The sequence below is a fragment of the Convolutriloba macropyga genome, chromosome 13 (assembly GCF_964194025.1).
Source record: "Convolutriloba macropyga chromosome 13, txConMacr16.3, whole genome shotgun sequence".
NCBI lineage: Eukaryota > Metazoa > Xenacoelomorpha > Acoela > Convolutidae > Convolutriloba > Convolutriloba macropyga.
Genome location: NC_134480.1, coordinates 46,995,218 through 47,019,132, shown reverse-complemented (window position 1 = coordinate 47,019,132; position 23,915 = coordinate 46,995,218). Strand labels below are relative to the sequence as shown.

The window sequence follows — 23,915 nt, the reverse complement described above, 5'->3', positions numbered from 1 at the left end:
ACGGTCTTTTTAATGCTACCACTCACAACTATCTACCATAGATAGATCGATCGGCGAAAATTGACTGAACGAAAAAAACCAATTTCAGTATATCGTTCCTCCCCGACCAAGGTGGGTCGGAACAATTAAAAGAGTTTTTTTCTTGTTGGACCGGTTCAATTATTTTGAACTTTTGAGGCGGCTTTACTAATTTAGGTCGATTGTTTTGTTTATCGTTTTGGTGGGAATCGTTTATCGTTTTACTATTGCATGTGCATTTTTTAGTTAAAATAATAACTTGGTTTTTGAGTTTGTTCAGTTTGGGACTGTTTTATTTTTCAAAACTTTAGAAGTTTTTTCTCATTGTTTTTTCAGAATACGAGACATTTGAGTTCTCATTATTTTCCGGGGACATTGATTATGTTTAATTGCATGAGAGAAGGTTTGAGAATCTTTGGATTTGTTTGTTTGTGTTAGCAGAAACTAGTGAAATCAAAGGAGACTTTCGATAGTTTAAAATAGACTTGAAATGATCATTTTGTTCAGGCACTCAGATCTGTTCACTGCTGGAGTGTGAGCTTGGACTGAGTCTCTCTGAGGAGCAGAGGAGGAGTCTAATTGAGAGATACACTTCCTCTAATGGCTACTTCAACTATAAGGAGTTCTCTCAGGCTATCAACACCAGACTCAACCACAAGGTCCTCATCGATGGACGAAATCCAGCTTAGTTAGTATTATGTACAATAATAATGACAAATGATTCTTTTATGGCAAAACTATAAAACTGCCGATCTCGTGGATCATTATTAAGTTAGTCATCACTTAGTTAATAATAACAAGTAGCAATAATGACAAACGACGTGAATAAATTGTGTTATGATCAAGATTCAAGTTAATTACATTACATGTGATCTAAGTTTTCAGTGAAAAAGTCTAGTTTTGATATGACACTGACATGGTCTGGGTTGTATGTTAATCGAAATTGCCAGATAAATAATTTTTTAGCTTTCCACTTCATTTTTCTATTCTCTATTTTGTTTTAAAACTGAAGATTGTGAAGGTTACGATACATTAATTTCGGCTTTTTGTTTCCAATTTTTTATTTTTGTGGAAAGAGTCGACCGACTGTGATTTGAATCGAGGTCACCTTGATGCCTTGATCTGGATCATAAATTAAATCACTTTTGAGAAAAAAAACTCTGCTTTCATCTTACACTCCCTTATTATGAGAAACTTAATCGCAAAAATGGTCTGAATTTGGAGGTATAATTGTTCAGTAGTATAAATCTTCAGTAGTATGAGCCAAAGGTGTGAACCATCGTAGGAAAATGTTTATTGACTCAAAGTTGGTGGAAAAGTCCACAAGCACAGTTCCAGCTTATTTCTACTTCATAAACCAAAAGCATATTAATCAATCCAAAACTCCGGTGGTTTCCATGACAAAAAATGTAACCCAATTTTCCTCCTGTCTTCAGTGAAATAATTATAATCATGGTGAAGAAAGAGTGGCAGAAACTTTCTGGTATTCGATTAATTTTATCAAAATTTAACATGGGCTCTGTTTTACTAAAGCCCAGGCTGGGTAATGTTCGTTTGCCCATTATGTTGCTACCTATGAGGAATTTCATTCCTCCCATGATTGGAAGGAATATTTGAATACTAAAAATTCATGCTATAATTATATTGGTTAAACCCAATAAATGTTGTATCTCTCCTGATTGAATTTTATTGAAAGAATTGGAGTAAAAAAACAGTTGGTTAAATACCAGGCTTTGAACCCGCATTTGACTCCGAAGATACTAGGGGTAAAACAAAATAATAATCAAGAAAGCACCACTTTATATTACTACCTCTCTCAGCCGCAAGTATTGATTAGTTGTTTTAACCAATAATACCCACAAGGGAAGTTTTTCAAACTGAAAGGATACTTGACAGTTCGGGACTAAAAACTTGTCGACTTCTCGAAAAATGTCGACTTCTTCCAGATGACATTATTAAGTACTTGTCATATCTCTTGGATTCTATCTTTGCTTCAAATCATTTGCGATCTTAAAGCAAAGTCAATTTGCAATCTGAAAAATAAAACGGTACAAACAACTGGCTAGTTGAATTGAGCGAAAAAAATCATCTTCACTTCTATAACAATTCACAATTATCAGTAAGCCATTAAAATGAAAAAGTGCGTCAAAATCATTTACTGACTTAGGACCAGTCATAATGTATCTTTAATGACACACTTTTCTGATAGCATTCATATGTTCAATGGTGTCAGTAACTCCCGGAGCAACAAGAAACAATGTTAAAATACTCGATTTGACAACTTATTTTATTCGAAGCTAAAAAAAATTGGAAATGATAGTTATGAGAGATTATGAAGTTTGTTTTCAATGAAGCTGAATTGTCGAGTGTTGATGTTTAATTCAGAACACCCGGACTAGATTATTGTTCTTAGGGAATAAAAATAACTTTTTCCATCCATACATCAATAACTCAAGTTTTTACTCTATTTGAGCCTCATAAACAGTGTTCAGTATAAATACAATCTGCTGAATCATTTTGTGGATTATTTTTCGTCAATTGGTTCTCATCAATTATAATATTTTTTAACACAATTTATGCTATTTGTTTGTTCTCTATTTTTTGCTTGAATTGCTCCTAAGACAATTTGCTGAAAATTTTCCTCGAGGAAACTGGAGCTCAAAAACTTACAGGTCTTAATTAAAAGCAATTACTCAAACTATAGCAACTAAAAGAGTCCGAAAAGTGAAGATTTTTGCTATTTAAAGTAAAGTAGTCAACTTGAAAAACTGTTCGAAAAGCACGAAATTGTATAAAATAAATGAAATAATTAACCGGTTTTGCAGAGAAAGAGAGAGGGTTACAAAAAGATATACGAATTGGGTTGTAGTATTTCCTTTACTTCCTAATCTTACTATTTTGCGTGATCATGTTTTCCAAGTTTGGTGACAGAAGTTAAATTCGGACTTTGTTTTATGTTTGTGCTCATTTTTGATCAATTGAATATTTCAGTGACCCGGATGTTTCCATAGTGAAACCTTTATCCGCTGATGCCTCCGCCCACGCACAGAGTATTCTGGCTTTCCTTGCCAACTCATACAAACAGAGGAAGATAGATGTTGCGAAGGTGTTTGCATCCCTGGACCCAAAGGGAACTGGATTAGTGCCAAAGGACGTCGTAAGTTCATTTCTCATAATTGCCCCCCCCCCCCCCTCCACAATACATTATGCACCCCCTTCAGTTATAGAACACGTATGATACATAGGAAATCTTTATGCAGTATTAAATTATGTGAGCTTGGGAATGCAAATAATGTGCACCACTAAGCCGAGAGATCAAACAGAAAAGATGAAAAGATTTCTCTTATTTCTAAACCATTTTCTACGTAAAATCTAGTCTACCCGGTCAGCATTTCTGGACCGCAGTTTTTATTCTTTGGGGGTGGATGCTTTCTATTGCATCCTCTGTACATTAAAAAAGCTAATCAACAGATTAAAAAATACTAAGAAACATGCTCACATGATGACGAATTTTCAAAACTTTAAAATTTTAAAAATACAAAGATCGTTTTTAAAAAAGTGAGTAAATTTTTGTTAAAAAAGCTAAAATTTCACCGTAAAGTAGTATTTTCCTTCCTCAATATAAACCACTTTTTCCCCTAATTTTTTGATTTGAAGAAAGAAAAAAGCCTTCGTAAAGTTGTTTTCAAATTCCGAAAAAATCAAAAAGTTCATAGAATTATCTTAATTTTAACTGAAAACTGCTGCAATTTATTTGCATTGGAAGTTAAAAATGGCGCGTTTGTTGTTAGTAAGCTGTCAGAATAAAAAGCTTGCCAGTCTTACTGAAGTTGCATTAGAAAAATCAATGGTCCTAGCAGTTGAACCAAGCGTTAAACAATTTAATTTGTTATTTTGTCCTCTGTGTAACTTTAGATGCATTTTCATGAAGCGTATGCGTCTTGATTGATAAATACTTCTTTGGAAACAGAAATATTAAGAATGGAACAAAGGTCACAAAAAAGCAAATTTTCTAGAGTTTAAGGCCTTGCTTTTTTCCAGGCTTTTTTCCAAGAAGCAAAAAATCGAAAGAGTATTTTCAGGAACTGAGTAGATTTTTCGTGAGATATTCAGATTAATGTTTGGTATCTGTGATATATTAAGGGAGAAAAATCATTTTCTGCAATTATCATTATATTTTTTCTTTTTTATCATAAAAAGTCTATATTTAAGAACCAAAATTTTAGGTATCGAAAATGTTTACCGAGAATTACTGAAAAAGATGGACCCAATAATGTTTTGTTCGAGTTTCAGTGTTTTTATTATGTGGAAAACTATTGAATAATTTTTGAGTGGTACGGCGGTTCTATGTCTCGGCAAAAGATACCGATCGGCCAAAATTGAATTAACAAAAAAAGTCGTGCTGGTGTAAAACTCCTAACCCCCAATTACATTTAGAGGGTTTGAACAATAAATTTGATGGTTTATAAATTTAAGTTTGATGTTCATTTAACGTTTCTTTATATAAGGTACTCTCCATTAAGATGTTAAAAAAGTTAAATATGCTAAAATGACGATGAAAGAAAGGTTAGAAAAAGGCAGACTTACCAGTTTTGAAGTTGAGGTAATAGCAACACCAATTAACTCTTCTTCTTTTTCAAAGGGGGTAAAACTACTAATGGGTTTTGTTTCTTTGCAGAAATGCTGCAGAAATTGTTCAGTTGGCGAAATAAGCTTTTTACCTCGTCCGATATAACGTCTTTTGTTATAATGAAAGATAAAAGTCAATTGAAAAGCTAGTTTGCAGTAAAAAGTAGAAAAAATGAAGCTAACAGAAAGTAAGTTTTTGTTTGTAATTCGAGTTTTGAATGAGGTCTTTGTTTAGATGGCTGTGATGCTAATCTGCGCCAATTTAACCGAAGATATAATTGGTCAGGACTCTCTGATTAGTAACTACATAAGTTAGATAGGCATGAGATGTGTAAAGGTATGTAATCCAAGCAAAGACAAACGACAAAATCAAACTGAGAATAAATTTGAACCAAAAAAGAGTACTGCGTGCTCTCTTTTCTCATTATTGTTCTATGCTTAATATTGTTTAAAATGTTGGACTAAACAGCACTGCGTTTTGTATGTGGAAAGCTCTCGATATAGTTTATGAATGTATCTTGTTGCTCGGCGGCACAAGCAAAAGCTCTCTCTCACAATTTATAACATAACTACACGTATATTATTATAACTTCACAACGGTGTTTCTTACCTTTTTATATCTTTGTTTAATTGCATTTTGTGATTACTTTTTTGCGCAGAATTTAGTCGTTACTTGATTCGCTGTGTTGTATCTCCAACTTTTCTCTCCAAAATGGTCTTTGATCGTTCCCGCCGGGCAAAGACTGCAATTAACACGCGAGCGTTTCTGGGTCCGGAAAAACCCTATTTTGGGTCACGACTGGAAGCCGTAAGTTGAGCAAGTGTTACGTAACAACTAACATAACTGTTACATAATGTTTACAGTTCCTCATGCACATGCCAGAAGAGGAGAAACTGGAATACGAGAATCTGGTAGTGCTGACCCACAAGTACTCTGACCCGAAGAACCCCAGCCAGTGCAACTATATTAGGTTCACAAATGACCTGGCTTGCTGTGCCAAAAGTCTCGACAGCAAAAGTGTGATCCAAATGCCAATGATTGAGGGATATTCTAACAAAGAGGATAAGGTCTTCCTACTAACCCGATTGTTTCCTCTCTTTTTCCTTCTTACACTATTTTTTACCTTCATCTCCCTACCCCCACCCCGCCCCATCCCACTTTTACCTCAACTCACCCTGTTAGTTATAAGTTTGTATGTTGTCTCATTTACTACTGTTTAATCTGTTCGGTTATCTTATTTGTTAACAAAATTGATGTTAATAATTATAAAGTATGTTTTGTCTTTTTCAAATAGAGTTAAACGAGTGCATGGCGATTTAATTTTATATAGTGAAATTATAATCAACCAAAAAAAATCAAAATTATTTCACAATTAGTCTGCTTATATGTGGCGTCAAAAATTGTCCTGAGGAAGGCTGCTGAATTAGAAAACAACAATATTCAATGACCTATCATTTTCTAGAACATAACTAGATTTTATGTGTCAGTTGTTTTATTTCACGCTGGTTTAATTACTAACATTTATGAAACTTATCAAAGCTTAGAACTACAAAGTCTTATTAATATAGTTTCCAAACAAATTTTTATGAGAGTTAGAAAAAATTGTATACTTGTATTTTCTAGCATGGTTTTGTAACATTTAAACCATATATGAGTTAAAATCCAGACACAACTCATTTTAACTTTCAGTTACGACCGTTTGTATTTAGATTGTCTTTTTGATGCATTGAAACTTCCTAAAGAATATTTTGCGCAATACCATATTAATGAAAATCTGTCTGATCGTTAAACCTTTCGTTGATTGCTTCCAAGCCAAAATGTTATTAAACTAAAAGATTTTTCCCCTGAAATGGACGACGCGTTTCTCATTTTCATATAGATGATGACGAAGCTTCCATTGGTGATCAACTATGACACCTAAACTTTAAAAAGTTTAACTGATTCTGTCGTTTAGTATTCAGTGGTTTAAAAGTAAAGTCGCTCACAAAAAACCGCTGCTAGGCTGTTATTGGTTTTCTTTGGTTTTCAATAGTGTTTTATGGTCCTGAAAAAGTAAGTTGCAGCTTTTTTATTACATATGTAGCGTAAAATATAGTTTTCTAAGTTTTATTGAAATCCATTGTCTAGTAGCGTATGTTTCAAATTAATTGCTTCCAGCTGGAGTAATGAATGCAGAAACTATATGCTAGTATCATTAACATACCATTTTATGAGACGACTTGCAGCTGATAAGCTCAAAGTTTTTCAAATTGTAGAAAATAACTTTGAACGTTGGTAACTGACAATAAAATTTTAATTTCAGTGTTAGAATCTCACAAGTGAATGCAAATTTTATAACTTCAAGGGAAGCCCTGCGTCATCGCACACAGTGTTGATAACTGATATTATGTGTCTTGATATTCTGATACATCAGTAGCCAGTATGTTGTATTATGTATCAGTTTGTTGTAATGTCAATCGGTGGACACAGGGAAAACAATTGGTCTTAAGATATGAAAACACTACCAGAAAACCGTGACATTTGTTTTGATCGACAGTTTCCTAAATATTTTCTATGTAGCATTTATTTAGAGCAGTCCAATCAGAAGTAGGAATAAACAAAAATTATTCAGCAGATGACTCATATAAAAGTCTATGGGTAGTGAAAATTTTGTTCTCAGAAAGGATGTCACTTTTTTGCGTCGCAATTTGTTTTCAATCTTTGACAGTCTTTTTGTAAGCAAAAGTTAGGAAGTGGCAAAAAGTAAGCGCATAGTAGCCTATTTTGAATGCGCATGGAAATCGAATTTATATCTGTGCTGCTTAAACTTAGCCAAAAGTTTTAATCCTCTTTTATAGCGAAAAAGTTACTTCCTGGCGCTAAATATCCGTTTCTTTTCTTCATACTAAAATAGGTCATTTGAAAATTAAATAAAACCCATAGTCGAATATCAGGAACTAATAGTTATTTTTCTTATAATTTTTTTGCTCGTTTTAAAGCTCAAATCAAAGCTCGATTGGGCGAAAGAAATTTTTTGATCTATTAGGCAGTTTCTGAAATAAATTTGCCGAACAGTAGTCAACATGCGAAAGAGTTGTTAAAAGTATGGATGTATGTTAAAGATGTAAAATGTATTATCATTAGTAGTAAAATATGTGGTGGTTTAGCGCTCAGAACATGGCTCCCTTGAATAGTTAGACCCGAACCCAATCATTGAAGAGAGTGATTCTAGCTGTTTGCGTGTCCGGACAAAACAGTCGCAGACAAAACAGTCTCAAACAAAATAATACTAAGTTGCAAAATATTCCCAGACAAAACAGTCCCAAAAACAGACAAAACAGTCCTCGACAAAATAATCCCAAAATTTTACGGATTTTGTCTCAACGCAATAATTAACGAAAGTTAATCCGACAATTAAGCTAAACAATCAAATTATCAAAGTATCAAAAGTGGACGCAAAACTAGTTGCTAAACTCAATGACAGGTTTTGTTTTGATTGGGAAGCATATAAAAGAGTTTAACGTCTTAGTTTTGACGCTAATTATTAATTTTGAATTCATTCAGACAAACAAAAAATCGGAATTGCTCGTCTTTGAAGGCTATGGCTATATTAGGCACCGACAACTTACAGTTGCCGCATCTTCTTGGCGCTGCTGTATTACAAAATGCAATAGCAGAGTCAGGCTACTCAATGAAGAAATTGAAGTTATCACCGTTCATAGCCATTTAACTAATCCAGCAGATACTGAAAAGCAAAAATTCCGCTCGGCGTTGACAGACCGAGCAGCGATGACTGACGAGACTCCCCGCCAAACAAAACTTGCTGCCCAAAAAGACATCAACAGAGAAACAGCAGCTAATATTCCAGGTTACAACTCAAACCAAAGGACATTTAACAGAACGCGCCCACAAGTTCGTCCACAAATGAATGAACCCTCGACGCTGAAAGGATTTGAGATCCCCGAGTTATTAAAGATGGTTAGAACGTGTGGAGACATGTGCAGTCAGCTGGCAAAGCATCGGAATACAAAAATAACTTGGAGTTCCGAGAGCATATCACGATGATGCTTCGCACGGCTTTCTTGCCAGTGAAAGATGTCATTACTGCGTTTGAAAAATTACAGTCAGCTTGCCCAGAGGACTGTGAGCCAATTTTCAACTACTTTGAAGACGATAACATCGGCCGATACAACTCTACTGGACAGAGACAGAAACCGCAATTTGCAATTGAACGATGGAATTGCTGCGAGTGCATAAAGAAGGGCTATGCCAGAACAAACATTTCCGTCGAAGGCTGGAGGAGTAATTTTGTAAAATTGTTTAACACAAAACATCCTTCCTTCACTGCCCAAGTTGATCGAGAAATTCAAGGGCGAACAAAAAAACGCTGAGATAATGGTGGAGATGATAACAGCTGGCCAGCAAGCCTAAGAAAGCAAATTACGCATAAATTGATGCAAATTTAGAAGAACTCTTTCAAAAGTATCAGCATCAGAATATGATTGATTTCTTGAGAGGCTGCAGTTATAATTTTATACTCTAACATGTGTTGCGTTTGTTATTGTGATCCTTTATTTTCTGTAATTCAATTCTTTTTTTCTGTCAAAATTTTAAAGTTTAAAAGTAACGCTATGAGCGATCTGGATATTGCAAAATGTTGATCATGAACTAGCTCTTCATTTCCACTTCTATCACGACAACCCATGGCCGGGATATCTGGATTTTAACACTTTTCCCAGATTTTCCCACTTTCCGATCTGATTTGTCCTCAATTTTTGAGTTTTGCGAATTTTTTCCCCCAGTCCGGCTCGAACCAGCGGCCTCTGAATCTGCTTCCAGTTCTTTAACTACTGTGCCACGGTGATTTTGATTTTCTGACTTCAAAGCTTTCCTTCAAGATCAAAGCTGCACTTTCTTTTGATCTGTATAACAAGCGCTTTGAGCGGGACTGTTTTGTCTGTTTTCTTCGGACTATTTTGTCTGGGACTGTTTTGTCTTGGACTATTTTGTGGTTTAGGACTCTTTTGTCTGCAACTGTTTCGTCTGTTTTCTTCGGACTGTTTTGTGTAGGACTGTTTTGTCTGGGACTATTTTGCGATTTAGGACTCTTTTGTCTGGGACTGTTTTGTCTGTTCACCCTCTGTTTGGTATACCACCCCATATTTTGCTAATATTATTTTAGTGCTTTGCATCCGTTGTACAGGGCCAAGTTTTTTTGAGTTAATTATAAGATAGAAAAAATGAAAGTGCAAAATAATATATTCATTGCATTAAAATAGTTTGAACCTATTAGGTGCAGAAGAATGCTGCAAATGATGCACATGCTTTAAAGTTGGTGCATGTAGTTTGTTTTTGTAGGCTTTTCTCTTATGAAGACAATTTTTAGGGCCAGATGACATTTTTTTCAAGTCGAACCTTAAGGTCATTCTTATGTTTCAATTGGCATTTGCCTATTTCGCCTATCAGTAGCTGATTACTAACAAAACGCCCTTTCGCCTAATTGAGTCACATAATCTCTTTTTAGTCGTCCTGAGAGGGTAGGCTTTGCGTTTATTTGCCGCGGTTTCATAAGTACGTCGGTGGGATGGGATATGAAACGAAAGCTTGATAAATCAAAGACAAATTTTAGAGCAATTAGGCGAATTTTTTCCTCTAATTTTTTGTGGAAATTAGGCGAAAACAGATTAAAACACTTTTCAACTTTTAAAGATTATACTTCAAAATCCAATTGAACGCTATTAAGTACCCAAATGTAATCGAAAATTGGGTTTACATGAAAATGAGTCGAAAAAGAAAATAATAATAGAACATTTTTTTGCTTTACTTTAAGTAGTTGAGAGATATAGGATTGTGAAAGATTTGTGAGAAAAGTATCGGCCTAATTGGTGGATATACCTGAACTGAAATGATGGAAATGCTCAGTGATTATAAAACCTTTGATTTTGTTTTTTTAAGCTCATATCATGTAGGGACAATGGTTAGAGACAATTGGGTACCTTTTTGGAAGAAGCGTCTGGTTTAATTGGCTGTCGCCTAATTTCCACAAAACGTTAGTTGCAAATTTTTTTTCTTAATGGCTACAAAAATTAGCATTACTTAACCGAGTTTTCGCCGAATATCCTACGTTGATTATTTTGCAAAAACTCTTTCAAAAAACTGTTCAAGTAGCTAAATGCTTGTTTTGAATGTAAATGAAAACACGATTAATAGATAAGAACTCAACGAAAATGTGTTTTTGAATTAGTTTGTCAGATGATTTACAGAAACTGGTAGAAACGAGGTGAACTTTGAAAGCACAATAATGTAGGGAAAAGAATCAGTAAGTAGGCGCCTAATGCATATTAATGGTACCAATGGTTGTTTGTGTTTCAACTAATAAAAAACATCGGCTGTTAAAATAAAAATTTCTGAATTGAATATGAGAAAATTCTGTTTGAATTGGGTTTTAAGTGAATTTTTCTTTTTTGTAAATCGATTTTATGACTTCGTTTCATTTCATGAGCTCTCGCATTGAACATTTCTCTTCAATTTGTCATGAACAAGTAGAGTGTTGTCTTAACCAACTCTGATAAACTGTCAATATTTTGTCCTCCTGTATTTTTTTCGGTTGGCTTTTGAATGGTTTTATTTTCCGTAATGCAGTTGTAATCATACTAACAGGAAATATATAATGGAAAAACGCAGAAAGTATAATGGAAAAAAAAGCAGAAAGTCATCAGCTTGGCTGTTGTTTCTTCGCTTTCATTCTCTTTTCATTGTTGTAATTTGATTAGAGATCTCTCCTTAATATATATCTACCATTTAGATTCTTGGAGCTTTATCAAGTCGATCAAACTTTCGATGAAAATTTGAATTATGTCAAATGCTAAAATTGTCATGCCGAATTTTATTACAATTAGTCCAGAAAATTTTTAAATTTTGGGTTTGAGGTGAAGTGCGGATTGCAAATGACTCTATGCAGAAACTTATTCTTACAAAAGAAGTGTATAGTTTTCTCTATCAAGTTTTTGAATCTCTTTGATTCACAACAGTTTCAATAAGACTGAAAAAATGACAGTTTTCTACTCTTTGCCGTTCTCTATTTTCGAGTTTTCACGTTCTACAATGAATTAACTTATATTACTTTCTTTAAAAAATGTCTGATTGTATAACAGAGCTTTAATGCTTACGTACAAAAAGTTGTTGCTAAAAATTTCTGCAGGTTATTTGGAAAATTACATGAACAAAGTAAGCAATATTTTTGGTGATAATGAAGGAAATTGAAATCTTGTTTGTTTTTTTTTGCTGGTAATTGCTTCCCCTGGTAAATATAAGCTGCTTCTAGTGGTAACGAGTCGTAATAGGGATACGGGGGGAAAATGCGAATGAAGAATTAGTAGTGGAAATTGTGGATAGAAAGTAATTTACGGTCGTCTCCTCTTGTTTTATCTCATTCCCTCTTTTCCTCCTCTAATTTCTTCCCCAAATAGATCGTAGACTGTTGGCCTAGTTTTGCATTTGAGTTTATTGCCTCCAAACACAGCAGCTACAGGGCAACTTCCTTAAAAGCAAATGGCAAATGTCAAAGTTTACTAACTAGTTAGCACTAAATCTTGAACTAATTTCATCACTTCTTCTTCTCTAAACTGGTCCTGCTCAGTATAACACATAAATATTTGTGTGAAAAAGTGTCAATTAGTTTATGCAAACAAGTTCGTCTATAAGTGTGAGAAGGCATTCTGTTCTAGCATGTCCTATCAATTACAAACAAGTCTCGCGAGCTAATATGACATTATTAATAAATAACAAATACAACCCTGTAATAACCATGTAACAACCCTGTGATAACTTCCACTTGGATTGAAGTTATTGCAAAGTTACTTCGCCTGTTCAAAACAGACGTCAGTGCAAATTTTGCAGGGATAAATTTAGGCGGAAACACCTTTGGCCATTAGTGCAACCAAATTTAGTTAAACCTCAAGTTAAGGAATTAAGAACCCTTACAGCCATAAATGTTTAAAAATTGCGACTGATCACACCATGTTTTTTTGCCATTATACATATGAGAACTTCCTTGTTTGTGCAGTTTTTCTCAGTCATATGAACACATATTGTCAACATGTGTTTTCGTTTATTCGACTTAAATAATTTTCCAAAAAAATCTGTCAATTATGATAATTATCTACTTCTTGAAACAGAGATCTGGAATCGTTTGTTAATTTGGTGCCCAAAAAATTAAATTTCAGTACGCTTGCGTTAATGATATTTGTTAGCTTGTATGGCATCTCAATTTCTGCGGTTTTTAATCACCCTGTCATAGCAATTGATCACTTAATCAATAGAAAAATCACACTTTCTGTCATTGCTCTGACCATAAAAAATTGGAGACTGCTGTTAATCTGACAAGTTTTAATTAACGAGCACTCTCAAAAATGAGCATGATATCCTATGAGGGAATGTCTGGGTCCCCTTTCAACATTCACTTTTTATGTATTTTGAATCAACTGTCAAAATGTAGCTTCCAAGTTGCAAAAGCTTGAATTAATGTAGTTGCGATGCTTTTCAAGCTGATTCGATTTTGAGTAATCTTCATCGATAAAGTTTTATGGTTTTTGAAGTTGTAAAAAATATGTACCTTTCCTTGCGTGTCAATGTGTTACTTTTCCTTCCTTTTCACTGATGGTGGTGCAGTATACTTAAATACCTTCACAGCTCACACTTGATTGTTAAAAGAAACGTGTTTTTAGCTGGAATATAGTTTGAGGAAATAATTTTGGGGAGAGTAAAAAAGTTTTCAGTCAATTTATCCTGAAAATTTTCCGGCTATTGCATTTTGCGGAAAGGTAAAATATCATTTTTATATTTTTTAGTTGTTTCAACTAATCTCGAGAAAACATCTTAGATATTTCGTAAGAGATTTCTAGGAGTTGATATAAATGCTATAGGAAGATATGTTACGTTTTTTTAAAAAAAACTTAGGGAGGTTTTTAATATTGTTTCAAAGTAAATAGTGCTGAGAAGAGGTTCGGTTTTTTATGTGCGTGTGATCCCTTCTAGAAAGATGACGTTATTTGAGATTGAAATAAAATAGATTTTTAACAGTTTGGCGAGGAGCTCTACTCCTTCAACGCTTTCTTGACTCGAGAAATGAATCCTTGAGAAACAAGAAGGACTAAGAGAATGGGTTATAAAAGGATTCCCAAGTTTGAGAACCCGAGATGAGTTAGTGTAATCGTTATCATACTAGGCTTTGCAGTAAGAGATATTGATTCAATTCCAGTGCAGCAGCAATTGTACTCTAACCCTCTAACAGGTTATGGGTCAATACCTTAGTCTCTAAGATTGAGTGAGCTATAGGGGGAGAGAGAGAAAGAGAGAGAGAGAGAGAGAGAGAGAGAGAAGAGAAGAGAAGAGAAGAGAAGAGAGAGAAGAGAGAGAGAGAGAGAGAGAGAGAGAGAGAGAGAGAGAGAGAGAAGAATAAGAATAAGAATAAGAATAATAATAATAATAATAATAATAATAATAATAATTGTTGTATACGTATCGCTCAACAATGAAAAGAGCAAGAGTGAATCTTGAATTTGATAACTATTCTCTGAACGCGTTAAGGCAGAACTGCAATCGAGTGCTTTCGCACTTGTTGGTCAAGACACAATACCAGTTGTACTGTGTGGTTAACAGTTAACAGAAATGTCAATCACAATCATCAATCTATGTACAATGAGTTGTCACCAATTGGTTAAGTGTTAGCATCTAGATAAGTACGTGTGACAGCAAATGAGTTTGTTCTCCGGATGGAGATTAGACCATAAGATAAATATGTATATAGTTTAAGAGTGTTTATATTAATACTTGATATACTTGGTTGCGATTTGTGGATTCCTCCACCACACTCCCCCTTCGTCGGATCTTTGGCTGACTAGTCAAAGAGTTTGTCAAGGGCGGCGATATCCTCTGTGTTGAGGGATGAGATGGAGCTTGATGTTAGGCTTTCGCCATTGTCCTCCTCCATGTGGATTAAATCAATAGGTTCGTTGGCGTTTTCTCTTTCCTCTGGTATGTCTGGTTGTGCTTCGATGTTGTGATGTTTTGTGTGTTTGCTTGTTTTCTCGATTTGTTTTTGTTTCGGATGATCGTTTTGGGATCTTGTGTCGGCGTTGGTATCGGCTGTCCATGTAGTATGTACCAGTTGGTTACTGTTTTTGTTCTCGCAAATGGTGGTTGTGGGTGCGTTGGTTTTTACCAATTGGTAATCATTTGTGCTGGTCCTCGCGGTATTCTGGATTATTGGGTCTACAGGGGTGGACTGGTGTGAAGGAGTAATTGGTGTTATGTCTTGGGTTAGTCCTGTGTGGTTAGTTGGGGTAATTGAGATTGGATTTTCGTCTTTGTTTTGCTTTTTCTTTGGTGAGTGGGTGATGCGGTGAATGATTTTATCGATCTTTTTGTTTACTTGTTCTTGGGACTTTTTCCTCGCTGGTGTTGACATGAAGGCTGTTGGGTCATTTGAGGTAAATATCTTTATCGGGCTGCCTTGTGAGGAGTCCGAGATCAGGTTAATAACTTCTATAGATTTGTTTTGTTCTAACTTTGAAGTATCCAGTTGGATTCTTGGAGAGTTGGAAATTCTTCGCTGGTGCTCCTTTGCCTTGTTTAATTTCGATTGGGCTATAGCCGCTTCTTTTGATTTTCTGTCAAAATCGCTTTTGGGTTTTGTTGATCTTTTTTGGGGCTGTTGTTTTCTTTTTCGTTGAGATGTGCTTCGGTTGTTTGGTCCGGGGGTGTCGAAATGGTAGGATGGTCCAGGTTGCGAGTAGGATGGTCCAGGTTGCGAGTAGAAGTGGGCTTCGTTTGTGTTGGTTTGCTCTTCTGGTCTGTCCAGTTGGTTTTTTTTTGCTTGGACTGTTTGAGTTGTTTCTTTTCTGTTAACAAAAATTGTTTTATTTTTTTTCTTGATTTCTATTATATTCTCGTACTGTTTTACACGCTACGAAGTGCATTAGTCTTGGTTTTGTTTCGTTTATGATTGCCAAGTCATTTTTTCTGATTACTGTATTCTTTCTGGTGTTCGTGTCTAGAGTTATTGTTGTTGGTGAGTAGTTAGTGATAGTACCATCTGGTATTATGTTCCAAAGTGGTTTTAGTGTGCCGCGTGGTTCAGGTGCTTTGCGTGCTAGTGTTTCTCGTGCTATTTGTTTTCGTGTGTTAGTTATTGATGTTGTTTTATCACCGAATGTTATCATTAGTTTGTCAGGTGTAATCTTAATTGGAGAAGTGTTCTTACGTTTGATGGCTTTCTTTTTAATGTTCTGAAGCGTAGATTGGTCCGAGGAGTCATCTCCCTCGATTGTTGGTTGGAATTGTATGTCCAGATGTGGTTCAGAATCTGACTCGAGATTCCATATTGTGTCGGCTTTCAGCATCGGTTGTTTTAGTCCTCTTCGTTTATCTAAATGGAATTTTGTTATTTCATTGTATGATAGATTTTTTGGTGATGTCCTGGATGTGATGTTTGATATTGGTGTGTTTGGTTTTCTGCCGAAATGAGCTGTGAATGGTGCGATTTTTGTAGTTGTGTTAGGTATGAGTTTTATTTCTTGTATTATTTCTGTGATTTTATCTGCAAGTGTAATTTTTGACCATTTGGGGTCGTTATTTAGGACTGAGAGTCGGCGTTTTATTGTTTGTATTAGACGTTCTATCATTCCGTTAGCTCTGTGGTCTCCAGCTGGAGCTAATATTAGTTTAATATTATGGTTGTTACAGAAAATTTCGAATTGTCTGGATTTGAATGCTTGGGCTTGGTCGCATCTTATATTTCTAGGTATTCCGTGAAATTTTGTGTATTTTTCTAAATATTTTATTGCTGTGTCAGTGTCGCAGTTGTGGTATACTTTTGCGTGTGGATATCTGGAGAATCTATCTACCGATGCTAATATATACGAATCATTATTTTGTTCGTCTAGTATGGGGCCGGCAAAATTCATTTGGATTTCTTCGTTTGGTTCGTGTAGCGGTGGTAGGTTTGCTAATTGTGATTTTGGTATTATTGGTTTTAGGTTCTTACCTATTTTGATGCACGGTTGGCAATTCTGTGTGAGGGTTACTATCTCTCTGTGGATTCTTGGGAACCATATCATGTTTGCTAAGTGCATCATTCCTGATTGTCCTGGGTGATTGCGGTGGATGGAGTTCATGATTAGTTTACGCAGTTGTGTAGGTATATACATTTTTCCGTCATAGAGTATGCAGCCAGCTGGTGTTGTGCTCGGATCTCGTTTTAGGGAGTGCCAGTATCTGCTGAAGTGTTTGAGTAAGTCCCAGTTTTTATCTTCTATGATTTGTAGTAAATTTTTGCTATGTGGGTCGTTTCGTGTAGCTTCGGCGATGAAATTTTCTCCGAATACTCGGTGTAGTTGTTTTAGGTGGTTGGGAGTGTTTTGGTAGTCCAGTTCTGGGATTGGATTGAATTCCTCTTTTTCTACTAGTGGTTGGCGTCCTAGTCCGATGTTAGATGTTTCGTCTGTCTGTGTGGCAATTGTATTTGTCTCCAGTTGGTTTGTCATCATTTTTGTTTTCGTTGTGTTTGGTGCTCGGTATCGTTTTTTGATTGGGACCTGGAACGTTTCTACTTGTGGGTTGTTTCTTGTCGTGACGTGTATTTTGTTTCTTCTTTTTGTTGTGTTTCCATTGTGAGTCGGAGGCCTAGTTTGTTCATGATGTCTCTCCCCATGATATTTATTGTATTGGTGTCTACCAATAGGATTGTGCAGTTTGTTGCAGTTGATGTTCCTGACGTTATGTCCACGTGGATTGTTCCGAGTATGTTTATTTTGTTGTTGTTGAAACATCTGAATTCGCCCAGTGATTTATCCGGATGTTGGATCTTTGTCTTGTTGTCTACTAGCAGACTTTTTGCCGTTTGGATGTTCATGAAACTCCTGGGGCTTCCTGTGTCGGCTAACCAGTAGGTTTGTTTTTTGTTTGTGTATATTTTTAGCCAGAATTCCCCTCTTCTAGTTTTGTTGATTTTGCTGACTTTTTCATTTGTAAATTTAACTGAATGGATGAAGTTTGTTGTGTTTTGCCAGTCTTCCATCATTTCCCGAATGTAACAGGTTGCTTCTGGGTCGATTGTTTCCTCGGTTGAATTGTGTATGTCTTCCTGTTCTTCTTCGTTTATATTTCTCATTTTTTGTGATGTTTTTCTTTGAACCAATTGGTTATTCTTTTGTTGTTGTTGGTAGCCCGAGTATAATTGTTGTCCTGTATAGTTTTGTTGTCTGCGTTGTTGTGGGTTGTATTGTGGACGTGGTGGCATCTCTGATTTGCATTGTTTTGCGAAGTGACCTATTTTCCTACATATTCTGCAGATTTCGTTTTTTGCAGGGCAAACGTTTAAATGGCCAGGGAGAAATTTGTTGCCACAGCGTCGGCAGTCTTGGACTTGTCCTGATTGTGGGGTTGGGAGTATTGGTACTCTGTTTTGTCGTTTTATGTACTGAATTTTTTCGAACCATGGGTTTGTTTGTAGTGTATTTGTATAGGTGTTTCTCATTTTCTGTTGACTTTCTTGTCCTCTTTCTCGTGCCAGTGCATATTGTAGTGTCTCTGCTGGTGTTCGTTCCTCTGATAGTAAATCCATTTGGATTTGCTGGTTGTTCATGCCTTGTATGAAGATGCTCTTGACAAGGCTTTCCTCCATGTGTTCCCAGTTGCAGACTGATGCGTGTTTTTTGATTCGTGAGTGGAACACTTCTAGTGATTCGCCTTCTTTTTGTCGGCATCGGAAGAATTGATATCTGTCAAATGTTTCGTTCCTGGTTTGCATGAATGATTCTCTAAGTTGTTCTACTAGTGCATCCGTGGTGCATTTTTGAAGTTCTGTGTGAGGGAATCTTTGGTGGAAAATGTTTGTTGCTTGTGTTCCTAGTGAGAGGTATATGTGGCTTTTTGTTTTGTTATCTGCTTCTTCCCATGGTGTGTTGTCTACTTGTGGTCCCCTATCTTCTATGTCTTTGCATGAGTTTTGCCAATCGGTACGTCTTTTGACGTTTCTTTGTTCCCTTTGCCTTCTTTCGGCAGTTGTTTCATCGGGTAGTGCTGGTTCGTAGTGTGGCTCTGTTGGATAATCAAGGTCTTCATTTTCTGGCCTTGGTTGTAGTAGCTTGTCAACTTGTATATTTTCTTTTACCATGATTGCTAGCTTTACTGTAGCTAGCCATTTTTCCCATTCTATTTCGGGTTGGTGACCTTTGTCCCAAAAGAAGTTTACTCCTAATGGGGAGCGAGCCATAGTTGACTGCGCCATGTTGTATACGTATCGCTCAACAATGAAAAGAGCAAGAGTGAATCTTGAATTTGATAACTATTCTCTGAACGCGTTAAGGCAGAACTGCAATCGAGTGCTTTCGCACTTGTTGGTCAAGACCAATACCAGTTGTACTGTGTGGTTAACAGTTAACAGAAATGTCAATCACAATCATCAATCTATGTACAATGAGTTGTCACCAATTGGTTAAGTGTTAGCATCTAGATAAGTACGTGTGACAGCAAATGAGTTTGTTCTCCGGATGGAGATTAGACCATAAGATAAATATGTATATAGTTTAAGAGTGTTTATATTAATACTTGATATACTTGGTTGCGATTTGTGGATTCCTCCACCACAATAATAATAATAATAATAATAATAATAATAATAATAATAATAATAATAATAATAATAATAATAATAATAATAATAATAATAATAATAATAATAATAATAATAATAATAATAATAATAATAATAATAATAATAATAATAATAATAATAATAATAATAATAATAATAATAATAATAATAATAATAATAATAATAATAATAATAATAATAATAATAATAATAATAATAATAATAATAATAATAATAATAATAATAATAATAATAATAATAATAATAATAATAATAATAAGAAGAAGAAGAAGAAATGAAAGAAGGAAGGGGAAGCAAGCAAGAAAGAAAGAAAGAACGAAATAAATAATTAAAGAGAAGAAACAGAGAAGTTAGTGGCAAATCGTGAAATCGGCGATGGTCATCTAAGGAGGAGTGTGAGAAAGTTGAGAAAACGCAACCTTATTTAAATTATCCGTAATATAAGCTTGACATCTTGTTCTAGGTATTCTTTGCTAGAAAGATGAAGCTTTGAGAAGTGTCCATTTTCTCAGTGTTTGCGGCTGTGTGGACCTCCTTAAGAAGCCCGTTTTTGCTTATTTTTTATGAGAGGTAGTTAAGCCTATTTTTTGCAGTTTATTGTTCATATCTAGCTATTGCATTCTCAGTTTTAATTCATTTTTATCTGTAATTTAAATTGGTTTGTGTATGTGGCTCAGTTGCATCACTTCAACTTCTGTCAGTCCTTTTTGATCAAACGATAATTTTTTCAAAGTCCTTCTGATTCGCACAAAATCTTGGTTTTGCTTTTTTTTAGCTCTATCTCTGCATGTTGCTATCATTTATTAGGCTCTCAACAATACTTTAGATTGTATTTCCCCTATTTCTCAAAAATTTATGCCTTGATTGTAATTGCACATAAGTTATTTTGGCTCTTATTGAAATTTGATCAAAATTAATTAAACTGTCGAACTAGTTATCTATTGGGTTTAGTGCTTTGCTTTCGAAACCGGTCACATTATCAGTTGATACTATTTTGAAAGTTGCGTACATAATGAACAACTTAATGAGTAAAAACTTTCTTATCAGTGAATATAGTTAGCTGCGGTGTTTTCATTTGCTATTTGTTGTGTTCAGAAAGATGCGTTGTCAGAAGTTCTGACGGTGATTGAAAAGATCCAAGTGCTTTGCTTCAAATTCGGAATCCGTTCAATCGAGTTCTTCAAAGACTACGACAAACTGCGCCTGGGTCTCTGTCTGGAGGATGAGTTCAAAGCTGGTCTGGATCTGTTCACGAGAAAGTTCCTCCACTTGAGTGTGAAACAGTTGAATGACTTGACTAACTTCTACAGGGTGCCAGATGATGGCAGGATCTACTACAGAGCATTCACGGATCTCATCGAAAATAGTGAGTAGTGAATTTCAGAACCGCGTAGTGATTCGAGATGCTGAGACAGATTTTTGAAGTGACTTTGCACACTTACTCAAGGCATGGCATTACACTTGCATTTTAATAAGTTTTAAAATACAAAAAAATGTGGTTAGTCTGGTTTTGCAAAAAAAAATCTGGTATTGTAACCTTGTGCACTGCAGACTCTCAGCATGATTTTAAGACTTTTTTCGTGTGTTTCAAGTCATGTTATTCTGTGTGGGTGCAAAATGTTTAATGAGATACGATTTTTTTCATTGAAAGTATTATTTTAAGCAAGAATAACTATGTTTGGAATCTTGAGACTCGTCTTGAGAACTAAGTTGAAAACAAATTCATCTGACCTGACACCTGTGCTGGAGAAATTGTGATTAGTTTTTTTAATAATATTTATTATTGTTTCGACCCCACTTTTAGTGGGGGGAGGAACTATATTCTCAACTGGGTTTTTTTGTTCAGTCAATTTTGGCCGATCGGTATATTCATCGTAGAGAGTTGTGAGTGGTATCATTAGAAAACCCGTCCAGCGTAGAATATGGAATTAAAATTTTTTTTGATTTTCGTTTTTTACAGGAAGTTATCGAAGTTTGAACTTTGAGAAAAGTAGAGTGAATTCCGTGGTTTTTGGTCACATTTTCCGTAATCTTTGACCAAATTTTCGTTAATTTTACTAAAGTATCTTGAAATTGTTAACGTAACGATAGTGTTATTGATTTTATCTTAAAAGATAGAGGGGGGTTGCTGAATTGTTCGATATGAGCTTTTTGGCTAAAATTTATGCAAAATATTTCAAAAATCAGACTTTTTTTCGTCAAAAATGGGACCAAATATGCATTTTTGGCCGGCTTTCACTAAATTTGCTAAAAGTAGACACCTTAAAACTGCAATCATATTCATTGAAAGCTTGAAGAGAGAGCTAGTTGCACTCCCGCTGGTTTTAAGAGTCTTCAGAAATGATAATTTTGCCAGATTTTTGCAAATTTAATCACGATAATTATACGAAATGCATTATTTATTTTTGATATACTGAAAAACTTTGTTTAAAAATTGATCCATTTCGCGACCATTTGAACAATTGAATGTCTTCTTAATCGCGCAGCATTATCAGGGCTGATATTGATCTCACCATGGATCCATACGGTAAAAAACGATCCATACAGTTTCTTATACATTTTGCTGACAAGAATTTCAAATGAGGGCTTTTTTATCGACAGATACTATTTACAAAAAATGAATACTAACGACCATATTTTATGGTCTCAGAGTAAAGCTCGCGTTTTTTTATGGCTCTGACCAATTGCTTTCGTAACATTTTGTGGATTTCTTATGTTTTGCATTCATTTTTTAATACTTTTTGTAGTCCAATGACTTAATCACCCCAATCAGTGATCGCACTGGCTTACTAGGAGGTATAATTGAAGCAGACAATGCTTTCAGTTGTTACCTTATGTCTCTTATAACTTTGAATTCATTTGTTATAAGAAAATGTACGCGAACTTTTGATCTTTGTCACTATTTTCTCTTATTTCTCTCAGCTTCGACGTAGTCTGAAAAAGACAAGCAAAAACCCACTTACTGTTAGTCAATAAATTAATTTCGGTATTGGTTTTAAATTTAACTAATGGATTTTTGGTTTTATCACTACGAGTTTCGATTTTTTTTAGTATAATTGCAGATTTTTTCAGTTCATTTTGTTTCATTGTCCAATTATCACATTATTGACAGATACAGTTGAAGATAAGTTTAGTTGGGAAAACGAACAGGGTGAAAAAAGTGGATCCGAATATGTTAATTGTTTTTTTTAATCGTTTGCGCTTATGGGCTGAGACACTGTTCTATTGCAAAATTCAGCGATTTTTTGTCACCATGTAACTCAATCTCACGTATAAGAAATCTCATTTACTTTTGTGGACTCAAACATTATTTTTGTGGTTGGTTATATGTTTTAACTGATTGTTTGGGCCATTTAGTTTCATAAGAATTTTTTCAGGTTTCTCTACTGTTCACTTTTTGGTTTTTGTTGTCATTTTTAAGTAGTCCATTTATAGGAAAAACACCATTGATTTTCACATGAGAATCAAGTGATGTTATTTAGCTCTTGTAGATAACATCTTATAATTGAAGTATCTTGAACACTCTGGTTTAAAATTTAAGTTTTGGCTTCTGCGTGTTTTTGTTATTTTTGTCTCGTGACTTAGTCTCATTAATGACAGGCCCAATTGGCTTTTTGAGGTGTTGCATCTTAGTTGACCTCCTTTTTGTTGAAATCTTATGTCATGTCTGTTATGATATTTGAAAAAAAATGTTTTCCAAATATATGAAAAATATTTGCATTTTTGAGCTTCGCCATTTTTTAATTTGTTTTTTTTTTTTGGTTAATTTGTAGCTTAGCCTCTGTAAAGACAAGTCACAACCCATTTCTAGTGAGCTATAGTTAAAATAATAATGGTTTTAGTTCCAACTAATTGTTTCTCGGCTTTGTTACTACTGTTACTACAAAATTTTATAACATAATTGAAAATTTAATATATTTGTATATTTTAAAGGACTTTTGTTTTCTTTTAAAATTATTACGCTAATGGTAGGTCCTATTGGCTTTGAAATAATGCGGAATTGATCATTTTCATTGCTCGTAGAAACAAGTTTCTGGTTTCAACCGTTTGAACGGTTTCACTGCCATTTCTTGCAAAGCTTTGTTTTCCGATATTTGTCCTTCTTTTTGTAGTCGTACACTGGATAATGACAGGTCTCAATTGCTTCATATGCAGATATAAATGAATCTTTTAGTGATTTCACTTATTCTCTAATGAAAATAATCTTTTTTGAAATCAATTGTTTTCAAAAATAGAAACGTATTTCTGAACTTCGCACCTTTTTGCTCTGTTCGTCGACAGAGAGGGGGTCACTTATCTTTTCTATTGAAGTAAAAGTTATTTTGTTTTGTTTAGGTTTCATCTGATGCAAGGTTGATCTTGTTATATTTTTTTTTAATTTAGACATTGAGTTTTGGTCGTAATTAATGTTTGTTATTTAGTTTTTATTATAGTCTTTTCCAGTTGTCCTATTAACAACAAGTTTTATCGGCCCTCTAGCGTGGCCTTATTGTATTCCATTATTGTATCTTGAGCGATATGTATGTTTTTGAAGCTTTTCTATCGGTTCATCATTTAGTAGCCAATTAAGTCATGAATGTGGATGAGCGGGGTCCGAACATTATGTGCGTA

General features: G+C 34.8%; 2 protein-coding genes across 4 annotated transcripts in view; one reads left to right on the top strand and one right to left on the bottom strand.

The window, feature by feature from the left end:
- LOC142351826 (uncharacterized) overlaps nt 1–5,008 on the bottom strand; it is a 46,618-nt gene extending 41,610 nt beyond the window's left edge. Inside the window, exon 1 of the mRNA XM_075404033.1 lies at nt 4,606–5,008. The gene's annotated coding sequence lies outside the window, so the exon portion shown is untranslated. The remainder of the gene's footprint in view (nt 1–4,605) is intronic.
- LOC142351824 (uncharacterized) overlaps nt 1–23,915 on the top strand; it is a 69,931-nt gene that overhangs the window by 5,335 nt on the left and 40,681 nt on the right. For 2 of the 3 annotated variants that reach the window (XM_075404030.1, XM_075404031.1), the window contains exons 2-5: nt 526–706; nt 3,010–3,175; nt 5,512–5,715; nt 20,400–20,670. In XM_075404030.1, coding sequence (XP_075260145.1) covers nt 526–706; nt 3,010–3,175; nt 5,512–5,715; nt 20,400–20,670 — 822 coding nt within the window. Of the gene's footprint in view, nt 1–525; nt 707–3,009; nt 3,176–5,158; nt 5,456–5,511; nt 5,716–20,399; nt 20,671–23,915 lie in introns of those variants that run through there. The other variant, XM_075404032.1, reaches the window with a different exon arrangement.